Source organism: Ceratotherium simum, chromosome 10 (assembly GCF_057802395.1).
Source record: "Ceratotherium simum simum isolate JZ-2026a chromosome 10, ASM5780239v1, whole genome shotgun sequence".
In the NCBI taxonomy this organism is placed as follows: domain Eukaryota; kingdom Metazoa; phylum Chordata; class Mammalia; order Perissodactyla; family Rhinocerotidae; genus Ceratotherium; species Ceratotherium simum.
The window spans coordinates 65,494,125-65,521,979 of record NC_141909.1 but is presented as its reverse complement, the minus strand read 5'-3'; the positions used below and the strand labels follow the sequence as shown (position 1 = coordinate 65,521,979).

At 37.2% G+C, this 27,855-nt stretch overlaps 2 protein-coding genes and 1 pseudogene across 2 annotated transcripts in view; 1 reads left to right on the top strand and 2 right to left on the bottom strand.

Annotated features, from left to right (window-relative positions):
- LOC101394705 (mitochondrial ornithine transporter 1) overlaps positions 1-27,855 on the bottom strand; it is a 99,024-nt gene that overhangs the window by 40,720 nt on the left and 30,449 nt on the right. The window lies entirely within an intron of this gene.
- LOC147916152 (phosphatidylinositol 3,4,5-trisphosphate 3-phosphatase TPTE2-like) overlaps positions 1-27,855 on the top strand; it is a 59,072-nt gene that overhangs the window by 14,001 nt on the left and 17,216 nt on the right. The window contains exons 4-8 of the mRNA XM_087435747.1: positions 4,822-4,988; positions 5,662-5,726; positions 15,816-15,876; positions 16,690-16,771; positions 16,874-16,962. Coding sequence (XP_087291873.1) covers positions 4,822-4,988; positions 5,662-5,726; positions 15,816-15,876; positions 16,690-16,771; positions 16,874-16,962 — 464 coding nt within the window. The remainder of the gene's footprint in view (positions 1-4,821; positions 4,989-5,661; positions 5,727-15,815; positions 15,877-16,689; positions 16,772-16,873; positions 16,963-27,855) is intronic.
- Positions 8,866-10,134, bottom strand: LOC147916153 (serine/threonine-protein phosphatase 4 regulatory subunit 2 pseudogene; annotated as a pseudogene).

The window sequence follows — 27,855 nt, the reverse complement described above, 5'->3', positions numbered from 1 at the left end:
GTCCCAGAGGTCCCTTAGACTGTCCTCACTCTTTTTAATTCTTTTTTCTTTTACCTGTTCAGCTTGGGTGATTTCTTCTAGTCTTTCGTCCAGCTCGCTGATCCATTCTTCTGTGTCCTCTACTCTGCTTTTGAATCCCTCTCGTGAATTTTTCATTTTCCAGTATTGTTTTCTTCTTTTCTGATTGGTTCTTTTTTATATCTTTCATTTCTTTGTTGATGTTCTCACTGAGTTCATCCATTCTTCTCCCAAAATCAGTGAGCATCCTTAACACTCTTTGAACTCTCTGTGGGTAGGTTACTCATTTCTGTTTCATTTAGTTCCTTTTCTGTGGTTTTGTCCTCTTCCCTTGCTTGGAACCTATTCCTTTGCTTCCTCATTTTGCCTCTTTCTGTGTGCTTGTATCTATGTATTAGGTTTGTCGGCTACGTCTCCTGATCTTGGAGAGGTGACCTTATATAAGTGATGCCTTATGAGGCCTGGCAGTGTGCTTCCCTCTCATCACCAGTTCCAGATGTGCCAGGAGTGACCCCTGTGTGGGCTACGTGTGTCCTTCTGTTGTGGTGGGGTTGCTCTTCCCATAGGTGCCCAGGGAGGCTGAGCTGTCCCCCTCGCTGGCTGGTTGTAATGCTCAGCTGCGTGTCGTTGTTGTGGGCCCTTCAGTCTCTTTATCGGGTGTGGGGAGCCCCAGCATGGTTGGCTACAAGGTGTAATAGCACATTCCTGTTGCAGTTTTTCTGTTAAGTGAGTAGGCCCCCAGCGTGGCTGGTTGTTAGGCTCAGGGGCTTACAATTGCTATAAGCCTCTGGCCTATAAGGCTCTTGTCAGCTCTCTGAGGATTGAAGCTGGGTGGGGCTGGCCTTAGGCACAGGAGCACCCAGTTGTTTCAGGCTTTGGAAGGTGGGGCCAATCCCCTGTGTGACTCTTTGAGAAGCACACGTCTTCTGCAGCTGACAAGCCCCGCCACCCACAGGTCCACACACACAGTCAACACAGTCCTGCCCCGTGTGTGGGCCCTGACCTCTTGAAGTGGATCTAGTCTCTCCAAGGCAGGAGCCCCACATACTCCACTAACGCCCCACGCTCTCCACCCACTCCTTGTGCATGCCCTGCCCCACAGAGGTGGACCCACTTGCCAGGCTTCGGAGAATCCAGTCACCAATCTATGCAGGGCCCCATGTTGCCCCAGGGCTTATTGGGTGGGGCTAGTCCCTAGGGTGGGCTGCCTGCCCTGGCTGAGCTGGATTAAATCAGTGCTCTAGTGGGTGGGGCAGACCCTGGGCTAGCAGGCCACAGGGAGAACTCCAGTGGCACCTGCCAGCGTCTGTGTCAGCACACCCACACCAGGTCACAACAGTGGCCGCCGCCAATGTCCCTGTCCCTGGAGAGGTCTCACCTCTCACCGAGATGCACTCAGAGCCTATGAGGTGAGTCTCTTTTCACCAAAGGACTGTGCACCTTTCTGTTGATTTTAGGTTGCTTTCCGAAACAGGTAAATTTGTGTGTGGGCCTTTTAAGAGCGGGCTTTAATTTCTTTGTGAACCAGCATTTCTGGGGTACTCCCAGTGGTGTTAGTAACAAGCAAAGTCAGATATTATGCCACTTGTCTCGGTTGTGCTGGGTCCGAAAAATGCCTATAGTGGGAGCACTCCCCGGCTCAGGGCCCCACTCCTCCAGGAAAGGCTGGGTACCTTTGGGTTGCTCCTGGGTGGCTGTGAAGCGCTGCGGCTTGTGAAGGTGGTGTTTTTTCTCTCCAGAAGGGAGTTTCTGCCTCTTCCACCTCAATTAGGATTGTTGTTTGTTGCAAGGGTTCCTCTTATCCAGTTTTCAGTTCTGTCTCAGGCGTAATTTTACCAAGAGTAGTTGTAAATCGGCTGTGTCCGTGGAAGGAGGTGAGTTCAGAGTCCCTACGCTGCCACTTGACTTCCGTGTCTCAGGTGTCAACTGTATTGTGGGCAACATTATCATGCTAAAATTGACCCCTGATTGATTGATTGCATCTGGATTAGGAGAACTATAAGGTACCCTATGGGGACACCATACTTAGGGCTTCCTTGAGTGCAGTTACTCTCGTACTGCATGTCCCTTGTAGGGACCCCGGAAACTCTGCCTGTGGCCTTGTGACAGGAGGTATCGGTTCCTGTGGGGCACTAAGCCAGGAAGCTCCCACACCTCCGTGACGGCTCTTGGATGGCTGGAGTGAAGTGTCACCAACATAAGTGCTATAAGGACTCCTGCCAAGAGGGACACTGAGGCTGCCCTGCCAGCCTGCTATGGTTCTGTCCTTTGTCTTTCTGAGTAGATGGGCCAGGTGTGTCTGGTAGTTTTGTGAGCCTGAATGTGTCATGGAACTGAACAAGACCCCTGGTGAGTGCAGCAGTAACCAAAACTTCTAGCTCTGAGTTGACCTTTTTCTTAACCAAGTAACTACCTGCTTCGATCATCCAGTAAGAAAGCTTCAGCTATTACTCAGTTAATTAATCTCCTACTTGAAATTTAGATCATTTCTAGTTTTTCATTAGTATAAAGTGATGCTGTGATTAACATTCATTCATTCATTCAGCAACTTGCAGTTGCCACTATGTGTCAGGCACTGTCCAAAGTGATGGAAATAGAACATTGAACAAAACAAAGTCTCTACACCCTACATTATGGTGGAGGGGTGGTGGTGGTGGCGGGAGAGGGGATGTATTTACACACACACACACACTCGCACTCACACACACACATACACAGTATGTCAGATGACGAAACATGAAGGAAAAAATAAGAGTGATGGGGCTGGAGAGGTGCTGTTTTTTAAAAAGTGAGCAGGGAAGAACTCTGATAATGTAACATTTGAGCAAAGACCTGAAAAGGTTAGGGATAAAGACGTGCTGATACCTTTCAGGCCTAGGGGATGGAACTGCTTAGGCCTTGAGTTTGGAGTGTGCTGTGTCCCTCCAATTCCACGTAGCTGTTTATTTTCTTTAGACAAATATGCCTCAAAGTAGAATTCCTAGGTCAAAGGATTTGCATATTTTTTGGGCTTTTGATAGATGTCACCGATTTGCCTGCCGAAAGTTATGCCATTTTGCGTGTCCACCCAATAATATCTTTCCGCTCATCAGGAGTCCCTTCCTGAAACTGTATAGGTCATACAGTTCATTTTAAAGAAATTCAGAAAGTACAGAAGGGTATAAAGTGAACAAGTATGTATTCATGAAATAGTCTGATGATAGGGTAGAATAGATTGTTGAAAGATATTTTAACATGTTCTCATCAGCTTGTTAAAATCAATGTAGAAAGATCCCCGTATGTAAAAATTGTCTCGATGACAGAGGCTCCTCCACAATTTTTATTAATTAGAACATCGCAAATTATAAAACGAGAAGCTATGACTATAAAGAGCACCATTGTCATAAAATGCATGGTTCTAGAAAATGAATGCTCATCTATATTCTTTGCATACTCTGATGAAATATATATATTAAAATTTGAAGGTTAACTTCACAAGTAGTTGGGATAAGGTTTAAGCCTTAGTCACAGGTAATAGTTTTGAAAGTAGCACATTTCTTTTTAACTAATTGTTATATTTACTCTTTTCATTCTCCTATTTTTCTTCTGTTCCAATCAGATTGTAGATCTCCCATATCTTAGTAAGTAAAGTCCTTAAAATCTTTCTCCGACAACTTCAGGGATTTGGGAACTTTGCCTTGCATATTAGACAACAGATCATAATATAAAAAGGCAGGTATAGTGAAACATTAATTTGGATCCTACTCGTTGAGATGGCAATTCTCAGTGAATTAAAAAATGTAAGTAATTTCTTTTTATGTCTGGCATATTTTTCTATTAACTTATCCTAATTTACTGAAGAGTGGGCTTTTGGGTTTCTTTTTTTAGCTTGTTCTTATGGGAAATTAAAAACATAAGCAAAGTAAACAAAGTCATATAATGAATACCTGTCACCCAGCTTCAATAATTATCAACATTTTGCTATTCTTTAACATTTATGCCTTTACCCACTTTCCACCTCCTACTTGATGAAGATGATGATTTATGGTTCTTTTTTTTCGGTTAGGTAAAATTTACATACATTGAAGTATACAAATCTTAGCTGTAGGATTTTGAGAAATGGGTATGCCCATGTAACCCCATACTTCTCAAGACGCAGAGCATTTCCCATTTTCATCCTCCCCGTCAGTAGCCTTCTGTCCTGAGGCAACCACTATTCTGATTTTTTACACCTTAAGTTAATTTTGCTTTTCTAGAATTTGATATAAATGGAATCATACAGTATATACTCTTTTGAAACAACTTGTTTCATTCAGTTTCATTCATGTCCTGGTGTGAGCTGAGTACTATTCCATTGTGTGCATATATCGCAATTTGTCTATCTGTTCTCCTGATTGTAGACCTTTGGGTTGTTTCCAGTTTTAGGCTATTATGAAGAAAGCTTCTATGAACAGGTTTAGTTACTTTTATATTTGCTTGCAATATATATTGCTTTTGAAATAAAATGGCATCTAATAAATAAATCTACCAATTTATAATTTTTAAGGCTGGTCCCTCACCTCTCCACCTTAATATATTGTTCTGAGTTAGTATTGTGCTTCAGCAAGTTTCCATTAACTTTGACCTTTAACATTTCAAAGTTTATATAAAACCGGTAGCTAATATTTAAGAATTCTTAATTTTTTCAGAAATTTCACTGCATGATACTTTTTTGAATGATAAAAGTTTCCTCCAAAAAAAATCATTTTACTTTCTGCTAAACTTATAACATAAGAAGTAATACCTCTTTTTTCATTCTCATTTGTTTTTCCTTTGCTTTTTCAGAAGCGAGTCCCTGAGTCCTGAGTTGGTGGCCGCTGCATCTACTGTTGCAGATTCTCTCCCTTTTGACAAGCAGACAACCAAGTCGGAGCTGCTCAGGCAGCTCCAGCAGCACGGGGAAGACTCAAGGGCACAGAAAGATGGAGAAAGAACTAAAATTAGGTTAGTGAGTCAAATAGTTATTCCAGTAAGGCTGGTATCTCAAAATAGGTTGTTTTTTATGTGACTAGTGAGTAATATACATAATATATTCATTATATATAAAATATGCCTCATAAATGGAATATTAGCCATTTGATTTTTTTAAAACTCATGTCTTAAGTGAAACTGCAGTTTTTAAAAGTCTAATTGAATAGTGGAACTTTTTTTTTAAGAAATTACAGTTTTTTGTCCCTGAAAAAGAAATGATAAATTTAGTAGTGTTATTAAAAATAAATAAATAAATAAATAACAGAATAAGACAGCTTCTCTGAGAAGATTAATTTTTTTCATTAAATAATTTGCTGGGTTTTGTGTGTGTGTGTGTGTGTGTGTGTGTGTGTGTGTGTGTGAGGAAGATCCGCCCTGAGCTGACATCTGCCAGTCCTCCTCTCTTTGCTGAGGAGACTGGCCCTGGGCTAACAGTTAAGTCTTGGGAACTATGTGAGTTTAATGGTCATTATATTGGATATTTTAATATGTTATGTTGAGTATCCTGAGGGTTAGTTGGCTTTTTTTTCTATCATTCCCAATCCTGAAAGTTCCTTTTTATGAAAAAAGAGTTTGGTTATATGTAAATTAAGTTCTCATTTATTGTTTCACATCTATAATGACATTTGTAATAGTGACTATTTTGACTTCCAGAACACATTATTGCAATGTCCTTCCCATCTTCTGGAAGACAGTCTTTCTATAGGAATCCCATTCAGGTAAGGGTATTTATCTAACAAATGCTCATATTTCTCCATAAACAGGCTATGGAGTTATAAGTTTAATATTGGCACAGAGATGGCAGTATTCTCCTAAAAGCTTACTTACTCTTTCAGGTAAAAATTATAATGGATTGATATCAATTAGCTTTTGCTGTGTTACGAACCACCCAAAAACTTAGTGACTTATAACAGCAACCATTTACTTAGCTTATCATAATGTGGTTTGTGAATTTGGGTCAGGCTTAACTAAGTGGTTCTGCTAATCAGGAACAGGCTTAACTAATCTCTGCCGGGCTAACTCACGCATCTGTGGGCAGCTACCGGGCCTCTGAGGCTTGGCTGGTCTAAAATGGCGTGGCTGGATGGCTCCACGTGGTGTCTCCTTCTCCAGCAGGCTAGCTCAGGCTTGTTCACATGGTGGCAGGGCAAAGATCCCACAAGCAGCAAGCGAAAAAATGCAGGGCCCCTAAAGGCCCAGGCTCAAAACTAGTATAATGAGGCTTCTACCTGCTTCTATTGCACAAAGTCAATTACAAACCCATTCCAGATTCAAGGAGTAGAAAACAGGCTCCCTATCTTGATGGCAGGAATTGCAATGAACTGTGGCCATTTTTTGTAGTCTATCATAGGGGAGAAGTATGGGAATTCTTCAACTAACGTGTGTTCTCTAGGTTGAGATGCTAAACTATAGTGGAGGCAGACTGCTTTAGGTTCTGTGGATTAAATAAATTAATATCAAACATATAATGATGTTTGGTTATGAAATTCCAGTTTAAAGTCATTGTTTAAGATGTTTGCATACATGTGCGGGTATGTAGACATTAGTGTAATTTACAATATTTGTTATATCAGTAAAAATGTAATTATATATGTATGTCTATATATGTGTACATATATACACATGTGTATATAATTATACTTTTATTGAGACATACAAATACTATAAATTGCACTAATCTTAAGTATATATCTTGATGATGGAAAACACTATGGAGATTCCTCAAAAATTAAGACTAGAACTACCATATGATCCAGCTATTCCACTGCTGGCTATTTATCCAAAGAACATGAAAACACAAATGTGTAAAGATATATGCACCCCCATGTTCATTGCAGCATTATTCACAATAGCCAACACTTGGAAACAACCTAAGTGTCCATCAAGGGATGAATGGATAAAAAAGATGTGGTATATATACACGATAGAATACTATTCAGCTGTAAAAAAAAGATGAAATCTTGCCATTTGCAACAACATGGATGAACCTTGAGGGTATTACGCTAAGTGAAATGTCAGAGGCAGAAAGTCCAATACTGTATGATCTCATTCATAAGTAGAAGATAACAACAACAACAACAAGAAACAAACACATAGATACATAGATTAGATTGGTGGTCACCAGACAGGAAGGTGGGAGGGAGAAGGACGAAAGGGTGACAGGGCACATGTGTATGGTGATGGATGGTAATTAGTCTTTGGATGGTGACTTTTGGGTATTGATGTAGTCTACACAGAAATTGAAATACAATGATGTACACCTGAAAAAAATATATATATCTTAATGAAATTGTATATAGATATATAGGCATGTAACCAACACTCTTCTGAAGATATAGAACACTTCTTGCTCTTTTCAGTCAAGATTCCAACACAGTGGAGGTAATTACCATTCTAACTTCTGTCACCACTATTAGTTTTACCTTTTCTTGATTTCACATTAGTGGAATCATATAATACATCTTTCGTGACCGGCTTTTTATGCTCAAAATACATTTTGTGAGATTCATCTAATATTGTTGTATGTACAGTAGTTATTTTTTATACATATAACATTAATATTTATTGCTTTCTTGAAGACTGTATTGAAAGCCCAAGCATTCCACACAGAAATTATACAATTGTATACTGCTTCACAAAAGCAGCAAACATGTTACATTCTACAAGATCTTACTTTACAGAAATTTAAAAATTTTAACTATGAAAAGATACAGCTGAAGAAACAAGTATAAATTTGGCGGCCAGTAATTTTGACAGGGAAGTTGTACAGCTTGCATGGTTTTAAATATGTGAATTTTAAAATATTGATTTTAGAGTAATCATTATGCTCTTGTGTTGATAGAAAAGTATAAGACTGGCTGTTGAAGAATCATGTTTAAAAATATTTAATTCACTTCAAAATGTCAATGCAAAGTATTGTGCTTTCTCTGTACCCCTACACCTTCAGTCATTTAGCTCAAGTCTATTACTAAAGTGATGTATTAATTCTTCCAGTACAGTGGTGGTTCACACCATTCCCATTTGCATACTTTAGAATATATTAGATTAGAAAGAAAGGTGTAATATTCACAGATGTTCAGAAAAGCAAGCAAAAGGTCAGTGAACCTGCCCAGTTCTTCTGAGATGGTCTCATGTCAGCTTCATAAGCATTCATTCTAAAAAATGGTAAGCTAATGTTTGAACACAGTCTCCAAGATAAAGCACATTGTCTTATAAATAATGAAGTCTTTTTCTCAAACATCATAAAAGTAGACAAAAGAATTTTAGTTTGAAGAGATCTCTTGGAATGTGTTTAGCCTGATATTTCAGCAGCCTTAAGGTTCCCAGGGTTTCTCAAGGACCAGATTCTGAATTACTCAGAAGAGAAAGAAACTGCTTTGAGAGAGATGAACTCAATCATTACCAATAGATAAAGTATCCACTGTATTCATCTCTTATAGGAACGAAAAAGATAACATTTGTCCCTTAGAATAATATATGTATATTTATATATAATATATAGTATGTATATTATATAATATATACAATTATATATAACTACATATAAAATTATAGTTATTTATAATGTTTAATGTATATTATATATAAAATATATTATTCCATTTATAAATATGTATAATTTATATAATAATATAAATTCATCTCTTATAGAAGCAGAAAAATATAACATGGTCTCCCTTAGACTAACATATGTATATTTATATTTAAAATTATATAATTTATATGTAATATATGCTGTATATATTATATACAGTATAATTATTTGTATATACTCATATCATATAACATTATGTTATATCTATAATCTATATATAATATATTACATTATATAATATAACCTGTATGTTGTAATATATCCTGTATAATATATTACATATAACTATAAAACATTATTCTAAGGGGGCAAATTTTATATTTTTCTGTTTCTGTAAGAGATGAATATATATAATGTATATTTATAAATATTAATAATATATAACTATCATGAAACCCTACAATTCACATAGTAAAATGTTGAAACTGATGAAAATATGAAAACTGCTAGAGCTGTCAGAAAAAGACAAGACACAAAGATTTCTTGTGTATATGTAAACTAAATGTGATACTCTCCTCAAAGTTTAAAAATTATAATTATTACCATCCAGTTTAATACTTTAATTCTAAATTTTAAGGAATCTATACACAAACCACTGATTAACCAGACTCCCCCACCAAAAAAAAATCAGTGATAAGCAGGAGCCAGAGGAGCTGATAATTCACAGTTCCTATGTGAACAACTCTCTCAGGATTTATCCCATAAAGTACTTTATTTTACAACCTGCTTCTCTTGTAAAACTAAAGCTCCACTTCACTACATACAAACCTCGTACAGTGTGAAACTAGAATTGTATGTCAAATACTGCAGCTGAATGTTTCTAAATAATCTGTTCTATCGGTTCCTCAGTGACTTCTGTGGCTCATCCTCATTTTCTATGGATGATTCTGAGACAATCTCTCCAGTTCGACTGGTATTGGATCCTACTAATTATTCTGTTTCACTACTTACAGGGCCTTATAGTTTCACTTCCTTTGGAAGGCAAATCTTTCTCAGCTTGAGACAGACGAGATTCCTCCATTTGAGTCTTTTCCTCAGAAGTCTCTTCGTTCACAGTTAAGGCGTCGTCAGATTCTTTTTCTTGATTTTTTTTCTTTCTGGGATCAAGTCTGTTGATGTCATTAGAGACTCTTCTTCCTCTTTGTCCTCTTCTGTACAGTGCTGCCTGATACAACCACTTGCTTTGTCTTTATTCTTAGATGACGATGATTCTTCTGTTTCTTCTACCGTAACTGAAGAGATTTCACTAGAAGTTGTTTGGCCATCTCTCCGACTTCACCTTCTTTGTCCAACTTGAGTCTTTTCACCTGATGTTTCCACAGCATCTTCATTTGATGTTTATTCACCTGATGATTAGATTTCCGCCTTGTTAGCAAAGGATACAACTCAGGACCAGCCAGATGGAAGAGATGCCTAGGGCAACGTATGGGGGAAGGGGCACAAAGTTTCCAAGCCCTCTCCAGACTCCCCGTTCTCCCAGCATTTCCACCTGCTCACCAACCCAGAAGAGCCTGTACTTCTTTAAAACTGTCTTGGCTTGGGCCGCCCGGTTGTTTAGTGGTTAAGTGCGCACACTCTACTTCGCGGCCCGGCGTTCACAGGTTCGAATCCCGGTGCACACTGATGCAGCGCTTGTCGAGCCATGCTGTGGCGACGCCCCTATAAAGTAGAGGAACGTGGGCATGGGTGTTAGCCCAGGGCCAGTCTTCCTCAGAAAAAAGAGGAAGATTGGCATCGGATGTTAGCTCAGGGCTGATCTTCCTCTCACACACACACACACACACACACACACACAAAACACTATCTTGGCTTTCCTAGGTCCTTTGAGTTTCTATATAAATATCAGAATCAGCTTGTTAATTTCCACACACACACACCCTGCTGGTATTTTAGCTTGGATGACATTGACTACATAGCTTAATTTGGAGGAGAATCAGCATCTAAAAATATTGAGTCTTCCAACCCACAAACATAATATATCTCTCCGTTTATTTAGATCTTCTTTAATTTCTTTTAGCAACATTTTCACTGTACAGGCTTTGCACATCTTTTGTTAGTTTTATCCCTATTTGATGGATTTTGATGCTATTTTAAATGGTATTTTTAAATTTTCACTTTCTAATTGTCTGCTGCTGATACATGGGAATATAACTGATTTTTGTATGTATATCCAGCACCCTTCATAACTTCACGTATTCAATTCAATAATTAATTTGTAGATTCCTTGGGAACTTTTACATACATAATCATGTAATTTACTCTTTTCTTTCCACTTTTTATGCCTTTTATTTCTTTTTCTTTCTTTCTTGAGTTGTCTATGACTCCACTGTAATGTTGAATAGAAGTGGTAAGAGTAGACAGCCTTGCCTTGTTCCCAAACTTAGGTAGAAAGACTTAGCTATTTCACTGTTAGAATGATGTTTTCTAGAGGCTTTTTGTAGCTGTCCTTTACCAGATTAAGAAACTTCCATTTTATTTGTAGTTTGCTAAGAGTTTTTAATCATGAATTGGTGCTGAATATATCAGGTACTTTTTCTGCATCTACTGAGATAATCAAAATGTTTTTCTCTTATTCCATTGAGACTTTCAAATGTTAAAACAACCTTTTATTCCTGAGTAACCCCCTTTTGGTCTTAATGTATTATCCTTTTTATATATCACTAGATCCTATTTGCTAATATTTTATTTAGGGATTTTTGTATATATTAATGAGAGATATTAACTTCAATTTTCTTTTCTTGAAATGTGCTTATCAGCTGGTCTACAATGACCTTAGCGGGGTGTCTGGGGTAACTCATATGTGCTCCACATGTCTTCATCCTCCGTTAGGCTTGCCTGGGTCTGTTCTCATGGTGATGGCAAAAGGCAAGAGCTAGAGTGGAATCTTATAAGGGCTTTGCAAGCCTCTGCTTTGTGTCATCCCGTTGACCAAATCAACTCACATGATGATGGAGCCCAATATTAGAGTGAGAGGACACTACAAGATGGATACAGGGAGGGATGAAGAATTGGGACCATTAATGAAATCATTCTACCTTATTCTAAGGCAGGGAAACATTTCTATACATGTAAAACATTTACAAACAATAACTAATACATATTCAGAGCCTTGTGACTTGGAAAGTTGCATAAAATCCATGTGTAAATGTCCAAAAAGGCCTTGAGGAAGGAGGCCTGAAGCATATCTTACCCAGGTTATGCTATTTCGATGTAAGACGTGATTCAACCACTCCCTTGGCCAATTTTGAATAATTTTCTAAATTACTGTTTAATGTAGAAACTACTTAACCTCTTCCATAATGAGAACAGTTATGGAGTAATTTGACCAGGGTCCATTGGATGGATCATGGCACTTCTGGGCAGCCATCCCAAAATTGCCATAATCCATCTTTACCGATAAAGCATCCCTTGATTGCCAATATTGCTTTTTCAGTAGGTTCAGCTGATAACTGTGAGTTAATTATAACTTGTCTAAACGGAGCCAATTTTCTTTTGTAGATTTGGTGGTGATAAATATCAATTTAACAACACTTAATACTAGCTGTTAAAAAAAAAGCAAAAAATTTAATTTAGTGTGTATGTCAAAGCAAGGACATTATGTGTGGCTTCTGGAGTGGTCTCTAGACTTCTGGTTTCTATCAGTTATTATACTATTATCTTCTGGAATATTGACAAAGTTCTAATAAGTCATTGATCCCTTTAGCATTTTTAGTCAGCATATTCAAAGAGGAGATAATAAATCATCTGTTTTCATAAAATCTGTAAATTGAGAACCACCCCCAAAACACATCTACTATACATATTAATATTTACTCTCATCTTTTGCCAGATTGCAGGCTCAAGCAAACTCAAGATAAGAGCCATCTACAAACTATTTTAAATCAGGGTTGACTAAAGGGTGTGAGAGTCAGATCTGGGCATACTTAACTCCCGAGAGAATGCTGAACAGTCATGTGGTTCTCCTTTACTCTCAAGAGGGAATAAACTTGCGTGGTTATATTTTGAACAACACTGAATAGTAATATGCAGGGCAAACAGTAGGATTTCATAAGTGGTAAATGTGCTAACAGAGAAATGTCCAGAAGTGTTGCCTAGAAGTAGCAAGAATCGTGTGGATGTGGGACAGGAGAAGCAAGCACTGTGGTGGAAGTGTCAACAAGTTTGGCCACTGCTGCCACCACATGCAAGCAAGGAGGGTGTGCCTTCACCTCCACGTCGAGGAATGTGCTAAGGTAGACAGTAGACTTCTGGTGTGAACTATTTTGTTTAGTTAATATTTGAGTTAATATTTTGTAAACAGAGAGAAGGGTTTGGCTTATTTAGAAACTCAACGGTGGATGTTGTTGTAAAAAGCCTTTCAAAGAATAAACAGCATTTTCCTCTTTTGCATCCCAAGGAAGAGTTTCAGGAATTGTAAACTTAATAAGCCCATGTAAAGGCCCAGCCATTTAGAAAAATGAGATATCGATTACCTATAGTCCTAAAAGTCTTATTTAGCTTTTCGTTTTTGGCCTTGGTACAACTGAATATTCCTTATTCTGCTTGAGGACAGAAACTGTGCGTCTGGTGACAGATTGTGACTCAAAAATGTAGTTTCTTGGCGGAGTCGAACTTTTGTCTAGATGCTTTATGTCTCTGTTCAGCTAATTCAGATAAGAGGTATTTGGAGTCTTCAGGTAAACTACTTAGGTCAGAAAACACAGCAGTAAATTATCTCCATATTGAGTCAAGGATGGACTCATGGGGAAAACTCCAATCCTCAAGATCATTTTTTAAACATTTAGAGAAACATGAAGGAGATTTTTTTAAATCCCTGAAGCTTAACCACTCAGATATATTAATTTTCCCATAAAAAAGCAAATACTGACTATCCTTAAATGTGGGTATACTAAAGAAGGCTGCACATAAATTAACCACTGTGAAATAGTTACTTCTTGAGAGAATAAAGCCAGCCTTGGTGGTCTAGTGGATAAGATTCTGGCGCTCTCGCCTCTGCAGCCTGGGTTTGTTTCCTCATCAGCGAACGTCACACCAGTCGTCTGTTGGTTGTCATACTGTGGCGACTACGTGTTGCTGTGGTGCTGAAAGCTATGCCATTGGTATTTCAAATACCAGCGGGGTCACCCATGGGGGACAGGCTGCAGTGGAGCTTGCAGACTAGACAGACTAGGAAGAAGGACCTGACCAGGGAGGGTTCTGCTCTGCTGTACACAGAGTCCTGTGAGTCGGAATCAACTCGATGCTGCTAACAACAAAAAAACAGCTGAGAAAATAAGGGCAGAAGCGTATTCTAACGGTTGCATGATATTTTATTAGTGCTGTAATTAACCTTTAGCGTTGGATGGTAAGTGTCAGTATTATCAATAACGCAGCAACAAAGGCATAAAGCTTCTTCTGCGTAGATTCCTAGGAGGGAAATTAACTGGTCAAAGAGTATGAATACTTTCAGAGTTCTTAATATATACTGCCAAATCCAAGGGATTGTATCAGCAATAAATCAAAGGTTTAATTTTCATGCCATATTTGCCAGCATTGGATTTTCTCATTAAAAAGGAAAGGGCTAATTTCATGGGTGAAAATGGCATTTCGTCGTCGTTTTGGCATCTTTATTGGTGAGGCTAAATATTCGTCTATGTAGGTTGTTCGCATGTTGGTTTTTCTTTTTTGTGAATTGACGTTTTTATTTATGGCCCATTTATCTATAGGGTGAGGGAGTACTTTTTCAATTATTGTTAATGAGTTATTAGTTTATACTACTCTAACTAATTTATAGAGTATACTAGGCATCGTCCTCGTTCACTCAGTTTTACTGAAAAATCTCCCATTATTTGTTTGTTGTAGTGTGGCATTTTTTCAACAGAAGTTTCAAATTTTTATGAAGTCAAACATAAATCTGTTGATCTTCCATTGATTTAATCCTTAGTTCTTCCTCATCCAAAGACTTGATTAATGTTCACTTAAATTTCTTAGAGATATTTGTGGGTTTTTATATTTGATTCCTCAATCCATCTGGATTTTATCTTGGTGTAAGGAATCCCATGCATTTTTGATGTGTGTAAGACTATTTATCCCCCTACCACAGTCCTGTGCAGACTCAGAATGTTTATCTTTTGATTTATTATTTTCTCCTGACAGGGTTAATCAGTTTAACAAATTGATTACTTTAATACCTTAGTTTCTCTTTTTCTCAATATTAAGCCAGGAAACATTGCTCTAAGGGTACTATACTAATCAATTTTTGAGATTTTTTACAGTAACTTTTGTTTTTGACAGAGACACATGCACATGTGTGTGCTGCAGATGGATAAGTTTGCTGGAAATATTGTTGTATTAGTATGGTGATATTAACTATATTTTAAATAATAACCACTATTTATTTCTTATTTTAAAGTTATGCATATATACATATATGTGTGTATATACATACACATATATACACATACACATATACATATTCATTAGAAAATAAGAAAACACAGATGAGCCAAGAAAGTCTCCGTATTGCCACCACTTATCCAAAATTTGGGTAGTGGTTAAGTTTGCGCACTCTGCTTTGGCGGCCCGGGCTTTGCAGATTCGGGTCCTGGGGGCAGACCCACTCACCACTCATCAAGGCACGCTGTGGCAGTGTCCCATATACAAAATAGAGGAAGATGGGCACAGATGTTAGCTCAGGGCTAATCTTCCTCAGCAAAAAAATAAATAAATAAAATAAAATTTGATATAATGTGTTTATCTTTTTCTATCGTGCACACACACACACACACACAATCATACATACATTTTTTGCATTTATTTATTTAAATAGTGCTTAGATAGATTGTAATATCCAGATCATTATCTAAAAGACATATCTATTTAGAATTAGATCTAGATGAGAATCATATACTACTGTGAACTAATGATTTGGAACAAATTTACTTAAAGCCGGTTAACCATCTAATTTCCTTCTCTGGTGTCTTTAAACAATGTGTATTTATGATAAGAGGCTGATCAGAGTAGTCAAGCACAACCTTGTGGGCTATTTGAAAACTATCAGTGGGTTAGATATGACTTGGAATGCACGTACCCTCATAGTCCCTGAATCTCCCCTAAAAGGTGCTAAGTGAGGGACAAGTGAATAAAAGGTAATAAGCACTTTAGGTTACTCCTAGGAAATGGCTTCTGTTGGTGCTGTGTGGATATATGTAATATATGTGTCCATCGATTTTAGGAAGTTGTGCGGTTCCTGGATACCAAGCATCAAAACCACTATCAAGTCTACAATCTATGCAGTATGTACATGACTAGATATTTTGCTACTATAGGTAGAAAACTGATCACTGCATGTAAGAAGATGATTCAGGTTTTCCATTTCATCTAGTCCTAAGTATTTGGTCATGGTAGGAAGTGAGTTAAAAAAGTGTCCATCTTGTGCTGGCCCTATTTGGTGGGAGAAGATAGCTCAACAGCACAAAGTACCCTGTGAGGGAGGCAGGAGGCTGGAGTAGAGGCGGACCCATTCTAGGAGGAGTCCGCTCTAGTGGTATTAGATTAGGAAAATATTCCTGTCTTTCCTGCCAGCTTGTGTTTTGAAGACAGACAATTCAACAAATGCGTACTCTAACCCACTAGGTGTGGGGTGTGAGGAGAGCAGGCCCCTACATGGAAAAAAAAAAAAAAGGAAAACTGTGTAGAAAACAATTATATCTCAGCTTACTACTTTGTCTCTCCTGAGTTTTCCTCTTCCTGTACATTAGATAGACATTTTCAGGAGGCAAGCATTTTGGTCAGCCACATTTGCTTCTGCTCTGTGGTGTCTAACTACCCTACGCTAATGTAATGAGTAGCCTGCTAGAAAATTTCAAGTAAGGCCTATTAAACAAACCAAAATAAGTTGGGCTTAGGTTACTCAAGATGGACAAACCACTACTGGCCTTATGTTTTTGAGACCATTTAGTTTCTTTTAGAGCAGCAGGAGCCAGTCAGAAAGCTCCTTTTAAAGATGGATAAGGAATTTCTAATAGAAAAGTATAACTTATTCATAGCTTGATCATTTACTGTGTTTATTAGGTATAGAAATATGACCTATATATCATTTATTTTAGGTGAGAAAGCTTATAATCCTGAGCACTTCCACCATAGGGTCCATCGAGTCATGATTGACGACCACAATGTCCCCACTCTGAAGTAAGTTTTCTCCAAGTTGCCTGTCAGAAGAGGGCTAAATAAATTGAGCTTGATTTTTTTGAAGTATTTGAATTCAACTAAAAATCTTACATTTGAAATCAGTGAGATGCTGCAACTTGCGAAGGAAGTAGTTGAGTGGCTGGCTCAAGATACAGAGAACATTGTAGCGATTCATTGCAAAGGCGGCAAAGGTAACAACATTTTTCTTTTTATTTCTCTTTTTCTTAAGAAATTTGAAACATATGTTAAAGTGCAAGACCGAGATACATACTGCTATTAATCAGTATTAATAGTTGTTAACATTTTTTATTATTAGCTTCAAGACTGAAGGAAGGGAAGGAAAGAGGGAGGAGAGGGGGAGGAAGGAAGAGAGGAAGGAAGGAAGAAAATAGGAATAAAAGAACTGAGCAATGTTGAGCGTATTTTCCCTTGTTTATTGACTATTTGGGTTTCTTCATTTTTGATTTGCTAAAATAATCTGTCGAAATACAAGCGGTGTTTACTGTCCGAGCCCTTTTACTCTATTTAAGATTATTCTTAAATTTTGTGAGAGCCTTTTAAGGTTAAGGGAGTCAATAGCGATGCTATTTCAAAAACCCAAAATTATGCTGGAATTCTTATAGTGTAATGATACAAAGAAGCTGACTTTGCGGCGGTAAAATGAAAAAAAAAGCCGTTTCTAAATCCAGCCAATTTAAGTTGAGTTAGATTTTCTCTCATTCAGCTTCAAACTTTTAATAATCATCTAAGCATATCTCACAATTTTTGACAAACAAAGAATTATGTTTTTGGTGAGCTATAAAATGGCTTTTTATATTGAATTCCAGGAAAACACCACTCTTTAAAACTGGCTTATATAATTGAGTAGAATCAAGTTTTAGTGTTACTTGAACATGAGTTTCAAGCCCATTCGTGAGTAGGCAAGTTCTGTCTTCAGCTCCACAGGTTGAAGTCTTCTGTATATATTGGCAATTTACAATACCATGGATAAATGAAGAATATAGAGGTTGAACCATATGGAATTGCCAGTTTTTGACTATCTTTTACTTATAAAAATGGCCATTTCACATGGGTCAACCTAAAGTATTATAATTCAAGCAATTGGCTTCAGTTTTCTTTTCATTAAAGCTAATTCCCTGCTTGAAGCAAAACATTCATTTCAAATTTAATTTTTTTCTTTTTTCTGAGAGAGGACTTAACATTATTCTCTGTTCACGTCTTTCATTGATTTTCCTTTAAGACTCTTTGGAGGGCTGGTATTCAGCTGGTGTGCACCAGAGCAGCCTCTTTCTCCAAGTTTTCATTCGTATTGGTTTTCCTCTCTTCTTGTTGGTTAGTGCCTCCGTGTTACCAGTAGTATCATGACAGTCAAAACATTTATTGATTTATAGGACTTCTTTAAATAATCTGAATGCTCATTTTTTGTTAGTAGTTTATACTATAAATATCTCCTCCCACTGTGTTGTCTTTTAAATTTTATTATGATTTATTTTGTCACATAGAAGTTTGTAATTTTGAATGTAGTGAAATTCATCAGTCGAGTGTGTGTGTGTGTGTGGTTCATGCTTTTTTTGTCATGTTTAAGAAATCCAGAGCCAGCCCTGATGGCCTAGTGGTTCAAGTTCGGCGCTCACTGCTTCGGCAGCCCAGGTCCACTTCTGGTTCTCGGAACCACACCACCCCTCTGTCAGTTGCCATGCTGTGGTGGTGGCTCACATATAAGACCTAGAATGACTTAACAACTAGGATATATAACTATGTACTGGGGCTTTGGGGAGAAAAAAAAAAAAAGGAAGATTGGCAACAGATGTTAACTCAGGGCGAATCTTTCCCTGCAGGAAAAAAAAAAAAAAAAAAACCCACCCATACTCTGAGATAGTGAAGATATTCTAATATAAAATATTAAAGTTTCATTTTTTACATTTAGGTCTTTAATTAGAATTTGGAGAGGGAGGTGTTTTTTTCATATGGTTGGAAGTTGTCCTAACACCATCTATTGCATGCTCATTTATTCCCCATTGATTTGTAATCCCTTCTCAGTCACTTATCAAGTTTCCATAAATGTTTGGGACTGTTTCTGAGTTCTCTATATCATGCTATTGTAATTTTTATGGCTTTATATGTCTTGATAAAGACAGAATTGTCTTGGCTTTTCTTACACTTAATTTTAGAATCATTTTATTAAGTTCTACAATAATATACATTTAGGATTTTTATTGGAACTGATTGAATTTATAGATTAATTTGATAAAGAACTGACAACTTTGCAATATTGAGTTGTACATGGGTTTTTTTTCTGTTTATTTGAACCATCTTGTCTGTCTTTCAATAATATTTTATACTTTTCTTCATGATGGTCTTGCATATCTTTTGTTAAATACTGCAAATGGAAGGGTTTTTTTCCTATTACATTTGGATTGTTTCCAGTTTTTACTATTATAAATAATGCTGCTATGAAATACTCGCTTCTTGTTGCACATGTGCCCACATTTCTGTTGAGTATATGAACTAAAATTGTTGTGTCTTAGGATAATGAACCTTGAACTTTGATAGATGATATCATTTGTTTTCCAAAACAGTTGCACCGATTTACACTCAACTGACATTTATCAAAGTTCCAAGTGCTCCACGCTTCACCAATACTTTGGACTTCTCAGTTGTTTTTATTTTTAGCCATTGGGTGGATGTGTAGTTGTGTCTCATTATGGCTTTCATTTGCATTTCTATGATTATTACAGAATAATAATGAAACTGAGACAGCTTTTTCATAGGTTTATTAGCCACTTGGATATCCTTTTTTGTGAAGTATCTGTTTAATTTCCTTGTCCATTTTTTCTCCTGGATTGTTTGGTTTTTTCCAGTTGACTTGTAGGAGTTCTTTATTCTCGATTTCAACTCTGTTGTTTGTTATAGGTATTGCAAGAAAGGTTTTCTGTTCTGTAACTTACCTTTTCTCTCTCTTACGAGTATTTTTGGTTAACAGAAGTTCTTCATTCTAACATAGTCAATGTATATTATTCTTTCTTTTTATAAGGATAGTGTTTTTGTGTCCGAATTAAGAAATCTTTCCCTGAGTTTAAAAAGACATTCTCTTATATTATCTTACAGAAGGTTTGTTCCATTTGGAGTTGATTTTTGTGTGTGGTGTTAGGAAGAGGTCAAGTTTCGTGTTTTTCCATATGGCTCTCTGATTGTTTCAGCACACTAATTGGAAAGACTTTCATTTCTTTACTGCTCTGTGGGACATGGATCTGTTTCTGAACTTTCTATTCTGTTCATTGCTCTTTCATCTACCTGTGTGCCAGTAACACAAATTGCTTTCTAATAAGTCTTGATTTACAGTCAAGGAAATCCATCCATCTTGTTGTTCTTCACAATTGTTTGGGTTTTTTAGGCCATCTACATTTCCACATAAATAGGGAATCACCTTGTCAAGTTACACACACACACACACGCACACACGCCTGATGGAATTTTGTTTGGAATTATATTGAATCTGTAGATTGAGGAGAATCGAAATCTTTACAATACTGTGTCTTCCAATCCATAAATGGAGATATCCCCTCATTTGGTTAGGTCTTCTTTAATCTCTCTTTATAATGTTTTTTCATTTTCTGTGTAGAAAGCTTGTATGTTTTTCATTAGATTTATTCCTGGGTATTTGTTATTTTTGATACTATTATGAATGATATCCCTTTAAAATTTTTATTTTCTAAATGTTTTTTATTGTTGCTTTAAATGCAGTTGATTTTATTAATTTTGCAATCAGCAGCTTCATTAAACTCTCTTATTAATTCTACTAATTTATCTGTAACTTCTTTGGGATTTACGGCACAGGATTACATCATGTGAAAATAATGAACTGTATTTTTTTTTCTTTTCAATTCTTTTTTTCCCCCAGCCCTGGCTAGAACCTTTGGTACAGTGTTGAATTAGAAGTGGTGATAGTAGCCATCCTTGTTCTGTTCCTGCTCTCAAAGGAAAGGCTTTCAACAACATCTCGTCAATTACTTTAGGGTTTTGTGTGTGCCTGCATGTGTATGTGTTTGTTTTTTAGATACTCTTTCTCAGATTAAGAAATTCCTTTAATTTGCTAAGAGTTTTTAACATGAGTGGATGTTGAATTTTATTGGAAGCTTTTTCTGAGTCTTTAAGATGATAATATGCTTTTTCACCTTTATTCTATTAAGCTGGTTGATTATGTTGACTGATTATCAAATGGTAAACCAACCTTGTATTCCTGGAATAAACACAATTTTGTTGTGCTGTATTCTTTTTTAATAAATTGCTAGATTCAATTTTGTTCTGCTTGTTTTGAGTATACTTATTTTCTTTTACTACTTTCTTGAATTGAAAATTTAACTAATTAAATTTTAATTTCTTAGCTTTGTGATCTATGTATTTAAAGTCTATGTATTTTCCTGTTAATACTGCTTTAGCTAACTTCCAGTTGTCTTACAGGTACTGCTTTTGTTGTCATTTAGTTTTGAATAATTTATGATTATTCTACTAATTCTCATAAAAATAATTCTCCTAAAAATTACCTGATTTTTTTAACACAGAGATTATGTAGAAGTGATTTTTAAACATCTGGATTATTTAGAAATTATTTATTTTAAATTCCCTAGTGCTTAGGAGTTTTAGCCATAGTTTTCTTATTGATTTTTCATTGTATTTGTTCAGAGATAGTGATCTAGAATCAAAGTGAGGTCCATGGACTAGCGGCATTAGCATCAACTAGGAGCCATTTAGAAAAGCAGAATCTCATAACCGCCACAGACCTACTGAATGAGAATCTGCATTTTAATACAATCCTCAGATGACTCGTACACCTTGAAATTTGAGAAGCACCAATCTATATGATTACTCAGTAATGACTGCAGAGTTTTTGCCTTTTATTCTTTTCCCTCTGGTTTATCTAAAGCTTTGGTTCACGCTGGGAACTGATTTAACCATTTTTCCTTCAACTTGGAGAAAAGAGCAATGCAAACTTTTAACATTTTTGGCCCACTCAAAGCTCACTTTTAGGAATGTTTGGCCCTTTCTCCTTCTACTTGGAGGAGGGAATAAAAACCAAGGGCATCACCTGGGTTGCATGTTTTCCTCACTTTAGCCAGCACAGCCAAAATCTGCTAGGGGAGCCAGCAAGCCAACTCTCATATGGTTGGATCCATCATTTCTACTTCCATAGGCAACTTCTCCGTCTCACAACAGCACCTGAGCTGCTGTATCACACCACTGGTAACTCCATAACCACTCAGGCACCAAAGATTTGTCATACCATCCCTTCATCCTTCCTTTTCCCAAACAATGCTTTTGCCATATTTCAGCGAGTCAGGGTCATTTTAGTGAATCCCACTTCTACCACCAGCTGTGTCAGAGGCCCCCAAGACCCACCTCCAGACTCAGTGATTCTCCAGAGGACTCACGGGACTCAGCATATAGTCATATTCATGGCTATGATTTATTACAGTGAAAGGATACAAAGCAAAATGAGCAAAGATAAAAGGTGCTTGGGGCAAAGTCCAGAAGAAACCAGGCACAAACTTCCAAGGGTCTTCATCAGTGGAGTCACACAGGATGTGATTAATGCCTTCAGCAGTGAGTTGTGACAACACATGTGAGATCAGGAAAGCTCATTAGAGACCTAGTGCCCAAGGTTTTTACTGGGGGCTGGTCACATAGACACCTTCTCCCTGGCACGCGCTGAAATTCCAGACTCGCGGAAGAAAAGCAGGTGTTCAGCATAAACCATATTGTTTGCATAAACGGTTTAGGCACAGTGAGCCAGTCTTATCTGGGAATGGTGGGAATCCTCCTGAATTCCAATTTCCCAGATGCCAGCCAAGGCAAAACTTGCAAGCAAGCCTATGGATAGCAGTCTCAGGCCTGCTATGTTAACTCTTTTCTGCACGATGATATTGGGTCTTTGGAATTTGTTGACACTTTCTTTGTGGTGTAATATAGGATCCATTTAAAACTATAACTAGAAATCTCATACCTAGAAGATAATGTATATTCTCTAATTTTCTTGAGCAGGGGCATCTATCTATCCATTAAATCAATCTTATTAATTATATTACTCAAATCTTTATATTTACTATTTCTTATCTTTTTTACTATTTCTTTCTTTATATCAACTATTTCATGTGTTGGTTTCTTCTTTTTATTCTGTCAACTCTTGCTCTTTATCTTTCACAGTGTGTTGTGAGGTGCATGCAAATACATGATTATTATATCTTCTGAATGGATTCTTTCTGCTATAAATTTGTCATGATTTTATGTTCAACCTTTCTGTGTCATTTTGGTTTAGGTCTGTCTCTTGAAACAGCATATACCTGCATCATTAAAAATGCAGCCTTAGTAGCTCCATTTTCAATGTATTTATTGTGATTGCTGACATATTTGGACTTATCTGTGGCATTCAATTATGTGTTTTATATTTACCACAATTTTTCTGTGCTTCTTTTTATCTCTTTTCCTGCATTCTGTGGATCCTCTCACCCTTTTCTTTTTCCTCTAATAGTTTATTTTGAGGTTTCTTGGCTTCACCTCCTACCTACCAGTTTGATTCCTCTCTCCATTTCTGATCCTCTGTGTTTTCCTTGCCTTTTCATTATTGAGTTCAGCCATGTTTTTTCTCTATCATTTCCACATGTTTGATATAGAGGTGGAAGTTTTTCAGTCTACCGTTGGTGCTCAAATCATCATCTTGATTTAGAAATAGAACTTTCAATCATCTTTGTTAGATTTATTGAACTCTAATGCAAATAATACTCAGATTTAATATTCTCAGTATGCTTGTAAAGAAAACTCTTTAGAATTTCTTAGAATATTTTTGTCCTTTATGGGAAAATGGTAGAACAGAAACCTCCTTGCCAGATTTGCCAGATAAATAACAAAATACCTGAAATGAAGCAAAAAGAAAAAAAGGTCCAGCAAAGGAAACTCCAAAACAGTGATCCAGGGTACAGTGAAAAAATACTGAAAAATCCAGAGGAGTCAAGCAAGCCTGCAGGTGACTGGAAAAGGCAGTCATATTAGTGGGACATAAAGAAGTTCAAGACTAAGATAGATAAATGGATTGATTTCGTAAACTTGTACATATCTACTGTGATATCTACTGTAAAAGGATAAAAAGAAAAAAATGGTTATGTAAGAAAGCATTTGGAAATAAAATTGGAAAGCCATAATAAACTTGTAAATGCTACAGAACGGTGTTCCTCAAAGTGTGCATATCATTATGCAGTTGGTAATAGTGGGATAATTAGCATTAAACTGTCTGAATTTAAATCCTAGGACCGTTGCTAACCACTTGGGTGAGTTAGATAACCATTCAAGACCTCAGTTTTCAGGCCGGCCCCGTGGCTTAGCGGTGAAGTGCGCACGCTCCGCTATTGGCAGCCCGGGTTCGGATCCCGGGCACGCACCAACGCACTGCTTGTCCGGCCACGCTGAGGCCACGTCCCACATACAGCAACTAGAAGGATGTGCAACTATGACATACAACTATCTACTGGGGCTTTAGGGGAAAAAAGGAGGAGGATTGGCAATAGATGTTAGCTCGGAGCCGGTCTACCTCAGCAAAAAGAGGAGGATCAGCATGGATGTTAGCTCAGGGCTGATCTTCCTCACACAAAAAAATAAATAAATAAACTTAACAAAACAAAACAAAACAAAACAAAACCTCAGTTTTCCCATCTGTAAACTGGGAATTGTAATACCTACCTGAGACGATTGTTAAGAAACTAAAATGAGGTAATGCATATTAAACTGTGTAGTAGACCACCTGGTAAATAGTAAACAGTGAATAAATGGTAGCTCTTATAATTATTAAAATGGGGTCTAAAGATAGCCAGCACCAGAATCATTAATGAGGAGGAAGTGGCGATAGCAAGTGTAGACTAGGGACTCAAGCAGCTTGGCTGTAAAAGGACAGAGAGAAGTTAGTTGTTTGGGCATTTGGGGCTGATAGAGAGTGTTGTTTATAAGACAGGGCGAGGGGACCTGAATGTGTTTATTTGCCAAGGGAAAGGGTCAGAGAGAGGGAGAGGTTGAAGATACAGAAGAATGGGGACTAATAAAGTCAAAACCCTGAGTTGAGAGAAGAGGATGGGGTCCAGAGCCCAAGTGGAGGATTTGGCTAAATGAAGAGGAGAAACTCCTCACCAATGAGATTCAAGGGAAGAGGTGTAGTCACAGGAATAGACATAGTCACAGGAAGATTGTAGGGGGCACTGGGAGGCAACAAGTTATGGGAGGTCTCGCCTCTGTGAAGAAAGAAATGAAGACGCAAACTCAGAGTCAGTGGGAAGGTAGACCATTAATTGATATTATTACCAATATGAAAAGTTGTGTGATTTTTCTCCAGCAGTTCTCTGCATCTCTGGTGTCTCTGCATCTCTGGTGTCTCTGCATCTCTGGTCTAGGAATGCAGGAAGTGGGTGCCCAAATTGACCCAGTATTAGGTTTGTACAGAATGGGTACAGCAAAAGGACCCAGAAGCAAGAGTGGCAATGTTATTGGCAATGTTATGCAGTATTGGTAAAACCAACAGTGAAATTGTCCATCATGCTTCTAGGGGGTTGAGGAAGTGAAAACAAAATGAGAAAAATGAGTGGTCATGGGACCGGATGACATGATAAATTGAAAGGGCAGATATATTCGTTCATTCATGCATTGAACACCAGATGCTGTCTAGATGCATTTATGTGACAGTGTACAAAGCAGACACGTGCACTTCTCCCATGGAGACCACAGTCTATTGTTTACAGAGAAAAAATATATGTATTAGATGGTGATACATGCAATTGAAAAAATAAAAATAAGGAGAATATGAAGTGGGAGAGAGGTTGCTAATTGATATGTAGATGGCCAAGGAAGGTCTCACCCATACAAAGACATTTGAGCAGAGATGTCACACAAGGAGTACCCTGAGAGTACAGGTGTGCAGGGAAGGTAGGGTATAAAGAGTACCAAGAGAATATCAAAGAAGTAAATGAAATAAATCCACCAGAGCCTAGAAAATTCACATTGAGCTTGAGTGATCATGGCTTTCCTTTATCTATGTGTATGCAACCAATCCTTTCAAGTATATTTGTGTTAAAATTTCTCCCTCAACTGATACCAAGGTTACTGGCTTACAATCTGGGAAATGCACCACCTCCTGGTTTTCAAAGCAGGAAATGAAATCAGCTCTAGGCCATCCACACCTCTCCTGTTCTCCACCATGGGGAATAACTAGTGATGCTGGGGAATCTCTTTTGCAAGTTCATCCAGTCAGGAATTCTAAGTTTTCTGGAATAGAATTCCACTGGGCCCAAGGACTAGAATTAACTGAGAACTCTCTCTCAGATTCTTCAGCTGTCTTTTATAGATGTCTTTTACTAATGTTTAGTCTATCCTTTTCAATTGGAATTTTTTTCCTATTTGAAAGACTGACAAGTAAAAAAGAAAATTGAAAAGTTGCAGTTATCAGAACATAATGATTCAAAGCACAGGCTTTGAAATAAAATATCTGGGTTTAAATCCCAACTATGCCATTAAATAATTGTGTGGCACTGAGTGAATTACTTAAACTCTCAATGCTTTAGTTTTCTAATATGTATAATGTGGATGATGACAGTTCCAACCTCAGAGTCCTATTGTAGAGATTAAATGAAATATGAACATTATCTATCTGGCAAGAAGTGTCGATGGCTCAATAATACTGGCCATTATTGTTATCCTTCAACTGTATGCTATCAGTTTTTAGCAGCAGACTTATCTTTCCTGAGTCTTTTTCTAGTAGATATGCAATGAGCATATTTTTATTTAAATAATAGGAGTGAATATTTAAGCTTCTCTAGCTCTTTCAAAGTCTTTTAAAGGATGCTACAAAGTTCATCTTCATTTGAGACATTCATTGTATCAAATAAGGCAGTCAAACTGACAAAAGCCTATTTTGGTCTGAATATCTTGAAGAAGAAATTGTTTCAGTTACATTTTTAAGTGCTTTAAACAACTCTAAGGGACACACACACACACAGCTACCACTCTTGGTGTCTGGAAAATTACCTCAGTGCTCTGCTTGTAGATTCAAGAATTTGAAGTATAAGATCTGTATTGTGAGGAAGGGTGATGGACACAACTTGAGAAAGAATACAGTTTAAGGATTGTTGTAAAAGGTCATATAAGCTGGCGTTAAGATATCTTGCTATTTGACTAGGTGAAAGTTTCTTAAACTTACAGAACCTCAGTTTCTCAGTTTCTTTATGCTGGGTTATTTACCTCACAGAGTTGTTGTAAAGATTATATGAGATCTGTAAAGCATTACCCAAACGTTAGTTATTATCATTATGAAAGCCAAGAATTGTGCTATATTTAGAGGTGCAAGATGCTTCTGCTGACTTCAGGATAACAAAAGCTCTCTTATGACTTCCATCTGACTAACTTGGTAGATTATCTGATGTTCTCCATTCCCACCATGAAGACACCTATTGGTGTCCATTGGCCTGTTGAAAACTTGTAGCTAGTGAGCTTCTTTGTAGTATGGCTATGTGTTTCTGCTTCCACCAGTATCTGCCAGTTCTACTTGTTATTATGCTTACGTCAAGTAATCAAATATTATGTAGATCTGTAAAACGTCGGAGTGAACAGAAAGAGTTACAATTTTATGAAACCTAAGTTGAATGTTTCAAGAAGATTCAATGAAGTTGAGTGCCTACAACCAAAATTGCAGCTGAATTAAATGCAAGTAAGACTAATGTAAAACATTGGGAGAAAAATTCCAGTAGTAAAATCTAGAAGGATTCTGGACCTAGGTTGCTCTAAAGAATCTGAAACTAGAAATATAGATGAGGCAATGGTTTATACCATGAGCCTGGCCTTTCCAAGAAAGAACGCCAACTGGGGGGACTCATATTTAAAAAGTTAAAACCTTTGTCTAATAGCAGAAGTGTAGTGAATGAATGTACATTTATGTTTTAAGTGAAAATACAATATTGAAGCCAAGTATGTATCATTTTTATGATTCCCTGCTGTACATGACTTGACTGGATGAGAGAGCATCTACTATGGCTGTGGTTGTACTTATCCATAGCCAC